Genomic DNA, 16,717 nt, shown 5'->3' with positions numbered 1-16,717 from the left:
GCCGCGTACAACTAAGAATGTTGTTTACGACTTCCTCGGACCGTGCAATACCCCTGAACGTTCCCGAATGTGCGACGTGTCGTCCCGAAATTGATTCTCCGTGACGCCGGAAGTCCCTGGAATCGGGGGTGCGGATCGAATCGCGCGCCATTTCGACTAGCGCGTGCGCAGATATCGAAGTACGCAGATGTTGGAGTGCACGTGGAACAATGGGAAAGGATGAAGAAAGATTATAGAACACGCATTGAATATTTTATGTTCATTGCCATTAATTTCTTTAACGCTAGAACTACACAACTTTTACGCGATTAACCCGTTTCCGTACGATTTAATCTCGCAGTTGTATCGGTTGGAACTACCTATCGTTAATAATGTACAAAATGAAAAATTCTATTACTTCTGTATGTCTAAATTTATTTAAAGTCGTGCAAGTTACTAACAAGAAATATGATCCATTTTAAACAGAACTGAATGACATTTATGTTTGTTAAAGAATATTTTAAATCACGAGTCTGACGCGACATAGTAAGACGAGGGGTTAATTTACAATCCTTTTGAAAATTGTAATAGATTTTCGGTTTCTTCGTATATTGATTATAGTAATTGAGCGAAACCATTTATTTTTCAAATCGTTTCGAATATTTCACGCTTTTAGGATACTAATAATCACGAAATAAGAAAACTGAGACCTGTTATTCTGACGGGTGCGGTAGTTTTAATGTTAACGTCCTTTCCGGATTGTCAGCACAAAAGCGAGATTAAGACACTCGTGTAATATGGAGGACGCGGGACGGAGGTTTTTTGATAGTTTCCCGTTTCCTTGATTAGAGGAAATTATTCGACTGCGAATGACTGAAAACTGTTTGTTTCAGCTGAATGAGGCTCATGGAACCCTTGGGTGTCGCCCAGGACGTGGTGGAGACGGGCGCATTGAAAAGATGGTCCGACTTCCCTGTCCAGCACAGATTCACAGACTACACCAATTCAATTGGAGAACCATCGCATCACACCATCAGCCCATTTCCATGCCAGCCGGCGCTCAACAACAAACTTACGCTATGGTAATGCGAAATAAGTCTAAGGGAAATAAAATGAGAGGAAACATCTAAAACGAACTGAAGATAGTTTGCTCGTGATTACTTGGAAATGATTTTTTTAAATAAAGAAGGCTAGCATTTATTGAGGATAGTGTTTGTTAATTAATTTAAGCAGTGCACACTGACTCATGATATTTGTGCCATTTTTATTCTAATCCATTTCATTATTCGATGAATAATCACTTTCCTCTCGAGAGTACCATTTTTCACTTATTACTATGATCACTATGACTGATTCTTTTGTTTACTTTAAAATGAGCGTATTACAATAACTGCTTTCTTATACTTACTTAATTCGACGATTGTATATTTTTCGGAGGGCCTTGTAACGAAATTACCGTTCCAGGACCGGAGACATTTCCGTTTTGCAAGTGGACGCGGTGGTGAACTCGACCAACGAAACTATGGATGACAACAGTCCTATGTGCCAAAGAATATTTGCTGGGGCTGGTTCACCGCTGAAGATGGAAATATTTAACGAAGTAAAAGGTACAAATGGAAATACGGAATTAAGTATTTAATCGAGCGAATAGCTGTAGAAAAATTGGAATTCTGGCAGTGAATTTTTGTCATTGAAATCTTGGCAGCATTCTGAATAATTAACCCTTTGTACTCGGAAGTTTCTCACTGGAAATATTCAACATTTTTCGACGAAATACAGACGACATTGTTTGAAACTAATTTAACGATAATTCACAGATAAATTAAGCGACAAAGCTATTTTAGTTAAATATTTCACGTAGTAATACAAAGTTTAATTTAGAATAATAAATATTCTACTTCATAGTTTTGCTGTATCAAATCGAATGGTGACTGAGAGACACCTCTCGAATGCAAAGGATTAAAATATGATCGTGTGTCGAATAAGTAACATACTCGTAAAGGATTACGTTACATAGAAATATAATTTATAGAGTGCAAAACTGGTGAAATTCGAGTGACACAGGGGCACGGATTGCCAGCTCGTTTTATTATCCACACTGTTGGACCAGTCTACAACGTGAAATACCAGACAGCTGCCCAGAACACGTTACACTGTTGCTACAGGTGAGTTCTGTATACAATAAAATATATTTCTCTCCATGACACATTTACTACAGCATACTTTTGTTGCAGAAACGTTCTGCAAAAAGCACGAGAGCTTGGGCTACGTACAATCGCGCTGCCAGTAATTAATTCGGTGCGAAGAAATTATCCCCCTGATGCCGGAGCGCATATCGCTCTAAGTGAGTGCATATCATTTTACATATAAATGAATTAATTCATTCGTTACAATTGACCAACCTAATAGCCTCAATATACGTCTCTACTTTTCGCAATTGCAGGAACAATAAGAAGATTTCTGGAACAGTACGGCGACTCTATAACGTGCATCGTGTTCGTCCTGGAGCCGTGCGATCTCGGTATCTACGAAGTCCTTCTTCCACTCTATTTCCCGAGAAATTTAGCAGAGCAAGACAATGCCTGTTGGCAGCTGCCGAGCGACATTGGCGGTATGGACGGAGAACCCCTGCTTCCTGACCGACAAATCAGAATCATCGACAATCCTCAACACGCTTTGCACGGTAATGATTCACAATGTAATTATACTTCAAAATTAGATGCAGTTACAAGTCCGTTCACTATATTCTTCAGTAAAATTCTGTATACGTTCTCAAATGACTCGAATAAATACGTTCTTTATAGTATTCGTTATTTCTTATCGCAATGATGCTCTATTTCGAAGAAATTTAATTTCTTCATCCTTATGAGTTTCTACGAACTTCAGTATTACAATATTTTTGCATAAATCTTTTATTCTCACAGCGCAGAACATTGTAAAGGGGGTCAAGAAATAGGAATCCTAAGCAATTTAGTCGAATTTTCACGAGAAGGTAACCAATTGTAGTGAAAAAGATTTCAAAGTGAATAGCTAGTTATTTACCTGGTTGCTCATCTAAGGGTTAATATAGAATGTACTGAAATTTTGTTGAAAATTCTGAATCTTCATGAAAATATTTAATGTCTCTGTTGATCTTGTTTTCCATTACTTTTTAAAATATATTTTATATGTTATACCAAATAATAACAGTAAGTTTATCACGATAATTGAAATTCCGATTTTTTGTAATTATAGTGCGTTATACCGAATATTTCATAATAAATGGAATGCTACGATGAAAAAGACGCGCATAAACTTATGATTTCTTTTATTGCAGGCGACGAGAGCGTAGAATTGTCTACGCAATTAGAAACATCTGTAAACATCGGCGAACACGCGTTTGCACAGATGCAGGGCGATTTGGATCGGCAGAGACTTCTGGGGGAAAGACCGCCTGCCGATCCGCTCGCAGATATTATGCTGAAGCAGATGCAGCAAAAAGAAAGGTATTGTTTGTCTTCTTTATCACTGTCCACGTTGAATCTGATTTTAATATAATCGTCTTCAATTGAATTAGCATAGAATATTAATTATTATGGTCCATACAAAAGAAACTATCATTTATTATACTCGGTAATGAATCTCGAGAGGGGTACGATATTTCGTATTTTATAATATAAATTTTTAAGATCTTGCTACTAGTCATAATTGATGCAATACAAGTGGAACTTTTATCAAATATTTTTACTTCATTCTTTCCTACCATGAACTGAGGAAATACCGAGGAAATGAAAAGTGTATTTTCTATAAATTTTATTATATCAATAGTATCGCAGAATACAAATTATTTATTTTTCCATATTTTTACTTTATATATGAAAATACCTTCTGTCGCCAGTATTCAAATGTTTCTAAATAATGATTAAATGTTAATAATAATTAAAAAGTTTCAATGAAATACTAATTAGTGACATTAATAGCGATCGAACGCGTTTCATGGATTAGTGTCTCGCACGGGCACGAATTATACCAAAAGAGGAAGAAAATGATATATTATTTCATCCAATATTTACTGAAATATTATGTCTGATATATTTGTCGAAGCAGCTACATTATAAACAACCAAAGAATCCATTCACGTAACGACGTCAATGCCATTTGGTATAATATCAATGTTTCGCACGTCACAGAGCTATTCCTGACGATTCAAATACAAATAGTGTTATTTCTGTAAGTCCACCAGACCCATGCGCCGTTTCGTTCGTGAAGGACACGTTTTATTAATATTTTCCGATCGGATGTGTAACGGATCGTACAGTAAAAAAAAGGAACGGGGTTCGTCCCAAGATTTCTACTATCCCATAGAAATACATGGTATCCATTTCGAGTGTGTTGCTTAGTTTTTGTTTATCGACGTGACAGTGCAAATTCCTGCAGGTTGCGGCTTACCGGCTGCAGATGTCTTTCATACCTACGTTCGCTACACATTTCGTTCAGTATTCCCTGCCATTGATAAAGTGAACCCTTTCATGGTAAGCTTACGTACAGCGCCGGATAATATGAAGTACTACGGTCATTCTGTGTACTATACTACGTATGTTCATTTATATCTCTTATAATCGCTCGATAAAGCGACACATTTCGTGAGGTAAACGCCCACGCGTGTTCTGTGCACATGCTCAATCAATACGACCGAAGAACGTTCGCACGCAAAGTTCATGATTCCTCGTTTAACACGTTGAATGCTGCACGATTTCATAGGGCAAAATACACAAAATAAAAAAATATAATATTAAATCATTTGATTGAATTGCATTGTTATTATTGCACGTTCTCCTAGCTAAATGTCACGAAATTAAGTAGCATTATTTGTAATATAGAAATGTTTCCAAACAATCGTCGTTTAATTGAGTGAATTATAGTAATTCAATTTGGTTGGGGGTCAACGGTGACCCTCATGGCAGTCAACGTGTTAATGGGAACTTTCTGTTTCATTAATTTTATTATTCCATTTTGTATTTCATTGAATGATTGGTAGACTGTAGGTACGTATGTAAATGTGTATTTTTATAGGAAATTGATATAGTTAATAAAATTCGAATGGAAATATGTTTGTAATTTTCGATTAACACATATTGCTGCATACTTCGTGCGTGTATAACCGAATGTTATAATTATTGATACGTAGAATGTCATGGGAATCACCGGTGAGCCCCAACCAAATCGAATTACTATAATTATTCACTCAATTAAACGATGATTATTTGAAAACGTTTCTATATTATATATGATGCTGCCTACTGCGTTGTCATTTAGCAAGATGAACCGACAGGAATTATAGCTGAATTCGATTAAATAATTTTATAAACATTATACGTTTTCCTTTTGGGTATTTTGCTTCGTGAAATCAAGCAGCGTTCGATGTGTTAATTAATCATTATAATTCATTATTTTACCTGGTTCCAGAGTAAGTAGATAAACAACGAAAGATATAACGAGAAACAGAATTGAAACGATAAATTAAAAAATTGGTTGAATTGATTAATTTCGTGAAACAAAAATCTATAATTCAATTGTCCTCCCAATTCTAATCGGAAATTGAAATAACTTTATCAGAATCTTTTTCTTGTATCTACCGTGGTTCTAAGGATTATTTGTTTTCAACACTCCATACGGACGTCATACGCTATAAATCATACGGTTTTGATAACACGATTACCAATTTTCATACTTCACTTCGTACAAACTTCGATCGAGAAGATAATGTATAATTACTCACAAAAACAATCAATATCACATAAAACTGATTAACAAAAAGGAATAATTCAAAATCGTAGATCACCATATATCGCTACTATATAATCTCCTGCGAATTTCAATCATTCTTAACATTCATAGCTAACTACTATAGTCTAATGCAGCAAGAATCATTAGAAAGAATTATTAGAAAGAAACCGCCAGTCTTTATATAGACGGTCTTCGACGGTAATACCGCCGATCGAAACGGCCTTGTAATCTTTCGGGTCCCGCTTACGCGAGCCGAGAATAGGCGAACTCGCCTAAAAATAAAATAAAACAAACTGGAACCGTATACGAAACGAGAAAACGTAAAAGAAAATAAATTATCGTCGTGTTTGGTCGATCTCTTCGGTCTTGTTTAATCATAGCAGGTGCGCTAATCCCGCGAAGAGGGATCTTTCTCTCTTTGCGTCATCGGAGCTCGTCACGCGCCTGATGCCTGACGCCATTGTTTTTATCAAAATCGGATAAATATCTAGAGAAACTTAAACACGTGAATGCCGACTATTTATCGTCTATATGCACGCCGAAAGAACGCATTTGATCCCGTGATTGACAATGATCTCCGATCGAAACGTGAATCGATCTGTTTTTCCCAATGTCCGTGCGTCGGATGCGGGTCACATCATTTATTTTGCAAGAGCATCGCGCTGGTAAACATTAGTTTCGATATCTGACGATGATGGAACGTTTGGCGCCGTTCGCGTTCATTTTCCGTATCTTTTCGCGGGACTGCCGTATTTTTAAGCGTTTCCGGGTGCCATCTGCTGCCTGAAAAATATTCTGGTTACCTACGATCCAGCGATCTGTCTTGTTCGCTGCGTCATTCGATATTTTCACCGGAAACTATGAGTCATTCTTTATTAGGCATTTTGCAACGAACGGTTTTCTATTATCTTATGACTTTCGTATTTTGTTTGAACAACGTCAGTTCCCTTCTTAAGATTTGCTTCTAAATGCTGATGTATTCATAGTTCCAAGTCTTCCTTTCGAAATGAATTATGATAACAGATGATAATATGCTTCAATTTCAGTATTTTTTAGAAACTCGTTGGACAAGCTCTACACAAAAATCTATGCCAAATTAATACATAGAACTACAAGTTCTATGCAAAATTACGCAAAATATGTCCTGTAACTAGTACAACTAAGAAAAGAAATATACTATACAAAAAGCTAAGCAAAAATTCTGAAACATTATTTCTCTAAAATATCGACTTCGAGGAAAATTTTCTCGAACATTTAATTGTACCACAATAAATAATTCAATATATTGTTATTAAACTAAAACTCAGCTTCAATATTAATGAAAACATAGCGAATAGACCGGTAATTTTCGATAATTTTCGATACTCAAGACCAACTTTAATATTAATGAAGTTCGCATTTCATTTCGAATGGTATGAATCACTTGGTGAATGAAATAAATTCACCTTCGGCTCCGATTTTTTTCGCGGTAGTCTATGAAAGCCCAGACATCGCGCAAAGTAATTGATGTACCTGTCAATAACAGCTGCCGACATCGCATTCGATTACTAATGTTTCAACGTCGAATTGGATAATCCCCCGCCCCTCTGCCCGTAGAAGATTGCGAACTCGAAAGCCAGTCAATTTGTTTTGTAACCGGCTCGGTTTAACGCGGCCAGCATCGTTTCAATTGGTTAACGCCAAATTCTGTTACGCTTTCACATTTCTGGGTCGATTCGGTCCTATCTGTCCCTGTTCCGCGGCAGCTGCCGGTCGATTGTTATCATCGATTATTATTTCAGAGCAGTAGGACGTGGCCGGAATTGCGCAATTGGATCTGTCAGAAAACGTTCGTACAAATTGAAATCTACTCCTGTGCGGTGCGTCGATCCCATTCTTTATTGTTGCGCGCAAGCTTAAATTACTGCTTGTTTCTTCGTGCACGCTTCCATTCGACCCGAGTTAATATTTTACGTCATAAAGCGCACACCGTGTATATTTATTATGCGATATCGATGCGCCCTTAGAGTATCAATTGCAATTCGAATACGTCAGCTGCTTTCTATTTCGTCGCTTCAATATAAAAAGTGATATTACAAATAATCGAACTATAGGTTTATTTAAATAATAAAATTGACAAGAATTTACTTTATTAATTTTGAAAATTGATGTTAATACAAATATTACTCCTCCTAATTTATTCAACGCCCTCGTTTAATACTAAACATTCCGCGACAGTTCAAATGATCGGATTTAATATTCCATTTAAAATTCTGCATTTCCTTTTGCTCATTTAACTTTATCAATCCGTATGTTATCCGATTGAACGGTTTTATAAATTTTGTCTTTCCTTTCGTTCCCGTTTCCAATAAGAAGAATTTATCGTCTCACTTGTTTACCTTTATTTTATAATCAATTATTTGACTAGTTGCGATGGGAATAGGTCTTGGTTAGATTGCTGAATCTAACATGTGAAATTTAGTTCTAGTTTGTGCTTTGACGTGTCCAATGCAAACTCTGACTAAACAGCAACAACTTGGACATCTCTTCTAATTATTACTGTTCATATTATAAAGTTATATTATAAATTCCTCATATTATAAAGTTTCAATATTATCAGTTATATAAAAAGATCTAAACAAAGAAGCTTGTTCGAAGATTCGATCGCTGTCATCTAACTGTTGACCAGTCACGAACTACTAACAGTAAAAAGACAAAAGAACCGCAAATGGTCCAAAGATGGCACCGTTGGCCTCGATAATCGCTAAGGCACTCAGCCCCCAATTGAGCTTGCATTAATGTTCGCCTATATAAACATCGTATCTGCTATAAATATTCGTTCTTACGCGAAGTAATCGGCGTTCGATTAAATTATCCTACCATTTCGTTACTCGATTAAATCGTGTAATCAAGGTGCCGCCGACTTACATTGTATCGAACAGTACGGTAATCATTTTAAGTACCATTCCGATGGAATGAAAATAGGACGTTCGATTTCCTGGAACGCGCAGCTGCTCTAATATTCGCGTAGAAACCTGGTGCGCGATGATTAATCATCGACCTCACGATTAAACGTATATTAAGCTTTCCGCGAATTAACGTTTCCGAGATCCTCCGGAAGCCGGAACCATAATTTTGCCAACACCTCGAGCAGCTTGGGTCGCGACGCGCGTTCCCGACGTGCCTAGCGCGCTTATCGAATCACGATTCTGCTATTATTATTAGGTCAATTAGGTTATATGAATTGTCGCATTTCTCCTACTCATAAATGTTTCTACTCCAGTCGTTGTTTTTCCTTTGTTTCCCATATGGCCTCTTAAACAGTTTCATTGTCGATTATCGTAATAGAGTAACGTTATGCAAAAATGTTTTTTCGAGTTACGCATAATAACTATTCCTTGCAGCGTTTTGTTTTTGAAAACATTTTGAATACCGCCGATATTCGTGTAATTTTGTTATATGAATTCAAGCTCGAAAATGACGCTGCAGAAACCTCTTAAAATATAAATAAAACATTTGGGGACAATACTGTGAATGAAAAAAACGGTGCAGCGTTGATTGCTAAATTTCATTTCGGTCTTTACAAAATGAGTCGAGTGATGAATTATTGGTTCTAAAAATTCAACTTTTTTTTTAAAAGGGAATGTATTCATTGAAGAGACACGCTGAACAGAAGTGTATCGAATCGAATTGAGCATATTTTGATTGAGTAAACGTCTTTTAGAACATCAAGTAAGGTTTTCTGCAAAAACCAACAGTTCATATTACACGATCTAATAAATTGTACATTGAATATTACGTTGGATCGACGAAGGACAGTTTCATTGAGATTCCCTGAGGACGCGCACATGGACTTTCGGAAAATTTTGAGGATCATTCATATTCCACTGCACGGAGTATCGCGCCGTTCAAACATAGCTGATGCATATGTTGATCCGGCGCTGAAAGTCAATATTTGTAGGAAAATATGAAATAAAATGAATTCAGTGGTAGCCCATAAATTTCGATGTCAACCTACCGCCTTATAACGACGCGTTGGACTCGCGGTGAAAATTTCAAATGGAGTTTAACAAACATGAATATTACTCGACTCCTTGCAATTCTAGTTAAATATTATTCTTCCGTCGTTAATTGTTATATTATAGTGCGAACGTAGGTGTAGAATGTGTCAAGAATTATTCTTTTCTTCGGCGAGGTATTAATGACAAAGTAGCTGCGATCATACGCGAGAAATAATTCATAGGGCAAAGGGTTAAAGCAAGAGATGACAAATTTTGATTTTAACATTTCTGTTTAATAAGTTACTCTGAATAGACAAATCTTGGGGAAAAGTCTTGACACATTGCCAGAAAAGAAGAACTTAGTTTCGCAGAATGGAAGACATCGTATTCTGAAATAATGATTAAGTAGGTATTGAGTATTTCTATCGAATATCCCTTCACTTTTTGTTTCGCGTATTATTTTTCAAATTGTAACCATTTTATTATGAAGAAATCATTGTATCGTCGTTACATCCTCCGAAGATACAACAAATGTCCTACATTCATATTTTTCCACGTTTTTTAAGTATAAGCGGGATATTGATACAGTTAATGATCATTTGAACACGTAATGATTGCAGGTTATTTCTGCCAACGTTTCTACGAGACTAATCCCTTTCTCTTTTGGAAATGAACACTAATGAATTCATACTGAATATTCACAACTTCATTGAACATATCAGTAATTATTTGCACAGGTATTTTCCACAGAGAAATTTTAATGTTTCTTGTCAATGTCGTGAAACACTTAGTACTTATCCATAAAAGATAAAAGCAAGGAACATCAGCGATATTCTAAATATTAACAAAACGCCGAGCGAGGGTTACAAAAACAATATAGTTTTCTTACAGATCGAGCACATTTGTCTCCGACCAAAAGATCGAAGCTCCGAGTGTCTTTCAGATTCCCGTTTAAATCGCGCGTATAATCGCGGCTCTGTTAAAACAGTAATTTCCAAGATGTTTGAGGATGATTTCCAATCGCGAGCGTATGTCGGGCCACGAATACGTTACGTGCTTGATCGCGCCCATGATTTCGTGACCGTGGCCTCGATTACAATGTATTCAAGGAGCCCCTCCGACGAAATAACCAACTCTGGACACTCCTTCCGTGGAAACAGCGAATTTAAGGCGCGCCACGACTCACGGGAAAAAGTATTGAACGGCTTCCACGTATTCATCTATTCCCTTTTCTAGAACGGGACCTAATGCTTTTAAAACTGGCGCTCCGCGAATTAAGTGAATTGAACTACCATGGCGGTATCAGTGACTTCTATCGAAATTTATGTCCCGAGGAAAAGGAAACGTGAGTTAATTACGAAGGAATTCGCAAGGATTACTGGAATGGGAATGCTTAAAGCACGGGTTGTATACATAAAATGGTGTGCATTCCTCTGGTATTTATAGGTATCCAAGGAAACAGTTTTAAATGTGACAATGTCTTATTTATTAGCGGTATCTCATATAATTATTCGGATTGAATCAAGTAACTGGATCGTATGAATGACAAAAATGCTTTGATCGTAATTAGCTATTCTTTCTTGAATACATGAACGTTGAAGATATTTATGTGATCTATTCCGGGTAGCGAGTATTCTCGAACGAGTGGTTTTTTTAGGTGTATTTCTGCCATTCTAAGAAAATCATCATTTAAATTCTTCAATACTGTATTCAACGACAATCATGAAAGTAGATCAGTACTTTCTACGGTGCATTGTTGAATGAATCAATAATAAGAGATTCTATTTGTATCAGCTCCGATTCTACAATATTATTTCGGATTTTATTTTAGGACGCGACAAGTTGTGTAATGGCAATTGTAAATTCATTATTGTACCTGTGAATATCTTGAGATTGTAATGGATTCTACCCGCAGTTTGTCCGTTGAATTAAAATATCCGGAATAGTATCTACAAGATTAGGGAACAGGTAGTAAAATAGTAAATAATCGTCAAAATGACTTCAATATATAGAGTAGAAATACATGTATAGTCAGTGCGATTGCATTTGCCATTTTACAGTGCACGCAAGCGTAAAATGCTGCGCGATATCTGAAATGCTTCAAGGGAAAGTAAAATTTGAACTCTGCCCAGACTAGCAGAACATTTAACACGCTCGTTAAATCACGGAATTCTATTCACTTATAATGTCTCTAAACCTATAAAACGCAGTAAAATAAACATTTAGATCGCGCAAACATCAAAATCATTACAATATAACTCCAAATGCAATAAAAAAGCTCTCCAACTATAAGAAACAGAATAGAATTCAAATAGAACGTAAGAGATAAATGAGTATCAACAACTCCAAACACCCAGAAACATCGGTCGAACAATCATTAACAGAATCCTGTTCTCAACAATCCAAATTCAACCAACCACAGTATCTACTCACAGCAAAAAGAGACCACAAAAACCATACTCAACCCCTTGACTTACAAATACCACAATTTTAAACTGAGTTTGAGAAAGCTATGTGTTATTTCTTGTTTTTAAATACAAATTAAATATTACTTTTCTGTTATCAACTGTTAATCTTTGTAGTACACGTAGACATGAAATGGACATCAGAATGTTTTCTTTTCTAACAAATCATTAACGATAAGGTAGTTGTATCGGTCATAGCTAGGAAATAAATCGTAAGGCAAGGGCTTAATCTAACAAACCCACATCCGTCCCCAAGAACTTTTAAATATCCCGACGAGAACCGCCGCAAACGCGCAAAACCCCTCCACAAAAAGCTCTATCCCGCCCTCGCAGAATACCAAGCGGCCAGAGACGCGTGACACACGCTGGCGAACCTGTTAATTCCGATCCACCCCCGAGCGACGCCCCCGCTCGCGTCGCTGATCGACCCAGCGAACACCTCGCCGGCAAGAGATTCACGTGCCGGTTGAAAAATACCCGTGGTATCGATCCTTTTACGGCGGCCGGGACGCGATATTCCCGCAATTAGTCGACGCCTCCGAAAAATCGCGGATAATAACCGACCCCGCGAGGCACGCCGCGCCCCCGCGCCTCTGGTTTTTACTCATCGAACACGTAGTACCCTAAGCCTGGGCAGGCGCCGTGACGCAGCCGCGAAGACGACGCGGCGCGGCGTCGTGTGTCCGCGCCTCATAGCCCCGTCTTCCTCGTTCGGGTGGCTCAGTGCGTTTGCGGCTGTTCGCGAGGCCTCGTCGCGCCGACCCGTTCTTCTTCCAATCGCCGTGACGCGCGTTTCACCGTCTGTCAACGACGGAACCGCTCGCTTTCGTTCGACACCAGCCGTGCCATCATCCGGACACCATCAGGCTAGGCCCTAAAGCCAGTGATCACATCCCGGTGATTCAACCCCTGCGGTTTGAAAGACTTAGGAGGAAGGTTGATCGAAGACACTGAATCGCCTTATCGTTCGTGATCCTCGGGACCAATGTCACTATCGACTGACAGTTTGCCTGCCGCGAGACACTAACAGAGACTTCGTTCAGCTCGGAGCGATTGAACTCGCGGCGTCCCAAGACAAAGAGTCGCAAGTATGGTCATGATCGACATGGTGGACGTGATCGAAGACGAGGACCGGTGTGTATCTATCATAGTTACTCGCGTTGCATGAGATTCCGGAGTCGAACGTGATTGTTTCCCTTGGATTTCGTGGAGATCCAAGCGACCGTCTAGCCTGTTCCGTCGATTTATCCGCCGTTACGTAAATGTTCCGACGCCGCGATTTTCGCTGCGGAATCAGTCGTGTGTAACCGAGAGATGCGTAACTGGCTTCGCTCGTCTCTGGGGATTCTCGCGGCGTTGGGATGGATTCCTGGCGGCGTTTTAGGGGATGCTTCTTGACGCGGCGCAGCCTGATACGCGAGATTATTGTTTTTGGTCCAACGCCCAGTTTTGTTTTTCGCCCTTCGCCGCGCTCCGCCGACTTGGTAACGGTCCAAGGAAGCGGTCTTTAGGACCGCCTCGCTGCTGATCGATGCACTTTAAGTACGCGTGAAACGTGCGTCGGAGCACACGAGTCCTTGGAGCGTGAATCGGAGGGTGGGTTCCGTCGAGTTATTTCACGGAGTGGATAATTTCCGGTTTTCCCTTATGCGCTTTCGTTTTCTCGTCTGCATGGTTATTGACAATGACATCGCGTATTTTACATTGTTAATAATCAGCCATTATTTCGTGTCATTTCTGTAGGTATCTCTGAAATTGTTCAAGACTTGGTTCGGTATTGGGTGTCTTAGATACGAAATGAAGCGTTCTACATTACAAATTCTAAATGTTATTAATAATGTATAGGGAGAGTAATTGTTGTTTATTATCTCCTTGAAGATTCTAGCAGGTAATGTTAATAGTATAATAATTAAAGCAGTATTTTAAACTATTTGTAATTTATTTGTTCGAAGTCAAGTATTTCCATTTCTGACCCAATTCGTTTTCGTATGAATACAGTATAGATATCATGAGAGCATTTCTATTTCAATTTTAGTTGCCTCGAGTTTTTAGTTGCTCGAAGTTACTCGCTCAATTATGCGCAGGACAATAGCTGCCACATTAGATCCCGTATTCACGTCAGATGAATTCGTTGAAATGAATTAATGGAACGTCGCAATCCCCGGCTTGAGTCCTTCTCTTTTCGATAGTTTGTTCCATTGAATTACATTCTAACACGAGGACTATACAATATTTGCCGCTCTAAACGGTGATTCAACCATTTGCATTGAAACGTTGAGCCCGGCTCGTTGTGGCACTCTCAATGGCTGCACTCGACGGAAAGGTTAATTTATTAAAGCGTTTCATATGGAGCGAATTTCATAAAAAGGCACTACAAACAAAATTGTCCTTTGGCGAAAGAGGATCGTTTTCAAAGGTAAATACGATTAGCAGCACGTTGTTGCGCAAACAAGATACAAGAACAAATATTTAAATGACTTTGCGATTCGATTTATACGGTTTGCTATTGGAAAATTTGATCTGATTGGAAATGCAAAATGGAAATTCCTTTTATTAAAAACAGTGGATATTTTGTGAAGCTTTATTAAAGTATTTAATGTATTCTAATTTCCATAAACATCGACAATCTGCTCGTCACATGATATTCCAATACCTTCGACATTTATTATTCATTCATAATCCGTACCTTGAAGCTTGAAATTACATCTGATCTCGCAGAATAAACTCACAGTGCACAATAATTATATATCGAGTAATTTAATATTTTAATCACACGTTGAGTAATGTACCTAGTATTAACATATTAATATAAGTATATTAAAGAATTAATAGTCCAATATTTTTTTATAATTCTTCGAAGTGAAGAATATATTTAGAAAATGCAAATATATTATTCATTATTTAATTTACAGTCGGTATCTAATTAATGTATTCCTTGCATTTACGTTTAAATTATCAAATTTACGTCAATTCTCATTTCATGCCGATTATGACCGGACCAGATTGTTTAATCCGCGAGGAAACAGCTATCCGGTTTTTATTTTCTAGAAGGTTTCGCGAACATTTTCTCGTCCCAGACTTTCTGAGCCTCTTGCATAGCAGTTTCTCTCGTTTACATGGGAATTTCGCGTCGCGTTATCGTTAAAACGACAACAACAACCGCGGTGCTCTGGTAATAATTAAAAAAAAGCTCGCCAATCTCGGGAAACTCCGGCGATTAAAGCTTTTAGTTTGACAGTGTCGCCTGGCGCTGCGGTTTGAACTGAAAAACATGAAGATTCACATTCGGAACGTGGAAATAGAGTAAACTGTGGACTTCATTACTTATTAACGCGTCCTGTTTCGTGATCGCGGTCGGCGCAACTCGAAACTTGGAAATTACTATTTCCATAACGCATAAAAATATGAATCCCCAGTAATTTTATGCATTAAACAGAAGATCCCGTGACTCTTGCACCGATTATGCAACATACACTCGGATGTTTTTATTGTAACATTAACATGGTATACAACGGTTCCATGTGATTGTACTTCATCAACAAAAATTCTGTAATTAAGATTGTATACGTGTATGGGAATATTTCAGATTAATTATTGTTATACAAAATTATATAGCATTCTATAGTTATAATTGTGCCCTGTCGACCTCTTTATAACCACACCTTTATCCCCTCCATATACCGAGCAACTGTGGGGAGATATTATAGCAAATGGTACACACATAATGCGTCACTCTTAATGATAATGAGTGGTTAGAGGGCTAGACAGAAGTTAATGAAACGAAGTATACACAGAGTACATGTGTAGAAGGAGACCGCCGCGAATATCAATAAGCATTTCATTCGAGAAGGAAAATACGACAGAGCTCATTTAAATTGTTGATACGTAGACGGTTAATTGATTGGGGAAAAACTGACTCGGTGAAAATAATAATGTTATCGAAGAGTTGTATTTATCTTTGGATATAATAGACTACTGAACAAAAAAGTGAATCAAATTTACATATAATGTGACGATAAAAACGTAACCTGGGTATATATCCACGCATTGAGTATGCCATTGAGTAAAACGAAATCGAAGAAAATATATAATCACTGTTGCACAATGTTATTATAAAATTCATTACAAAATTTTATTGCAAATTGTGATGAAATTTATTTCATGTACAAATTTTCTTTATGGAGAAACAGATTACTAGTTATAATATTTATAGTGCCATTACTTTATTATCCTTATATTATACTTATGTTACATAATAATAATAAAATACATTATATTATTATTATTTACTTTATACTTATACTACGTAGATGTAAAGTACTTGATAACTTTCTGTTTTCCTAACCAACGTATCGATTAGAATTTACATGCAACAGTAAGAAGTAAAGCTCGCAATAATCGAAACGAACTAGACTAATAAAAACCTTCATATCTGAATTAACAACCTTACAAAATTCCTTATCAAAATTCATTGTAAAAATACGAACTGCAGAAATAATTGGTTTTCGAATAATCACCGTGCTATTC

The 16,717-nt window shown here is 37.5% G+C and overlaps 1 protein-coding gene across 4 annotated transcripts in view; it reads left to right on the top strand.

Annotated features, from left to right (window-relative positions):
• Gdap2 (ganglioside induced differentiation associated protein 2) overlaps window positions 1-16,717 on the top strand; it is a 93,148-nt gene that overhangs the window by 44,021 nt on the left and 32,410 nt on the right. For all 4 annotated transcript variants that reach the window (XM_076370852.1, XM_076370851.1, XM_031990189.2 and 1 more), the window contains 6 exons: window positions 873-1,061; window positions 1,444-1,586; window positions 2,012-2,144; window positions 2,214-2,323; window positions 2,423-2,662; window positions 3,296-3,464. In XM_076370852.1, coding sequence (XP_076226967.1) covers window positions 877-1,061; window positions 1,444-1,586; window positions 2,012-2,144; window positions 2,214-2,323; window positions 2,423-2,662; window positions 3,296-3,464 — 980 coding nt within the window. In that variant the 5' untranslated portion in view covers window positions 873-876. The remainder of the gene's footprint in view (window positions 1-872; window positions 1,062-1,443; window positions 1,587-2,011; window positions 2,145-2,213; window positions 2,324-2,422; window positions 2,663-3,295; window positions 3,465-16,717) is intronic.

The sequence above is a fragment of the Nomia melanderi genome, chromosome 9 (genome assembly GCF_051020985.1).
Source record: "Nomia melanderi isolate GNS246 chromosome 9, iyNomMela1, whole genome shotgun sequence".
Lineage (NCBI taxonomy): Eukaryota > Metazoa > Arthropoda > Insecta > Hymenoptera > Halictidae > Nomia > Nomia melanderi.
This window is presented reverse-complemented; position numbering and strand designations above follow the sequence as displayed.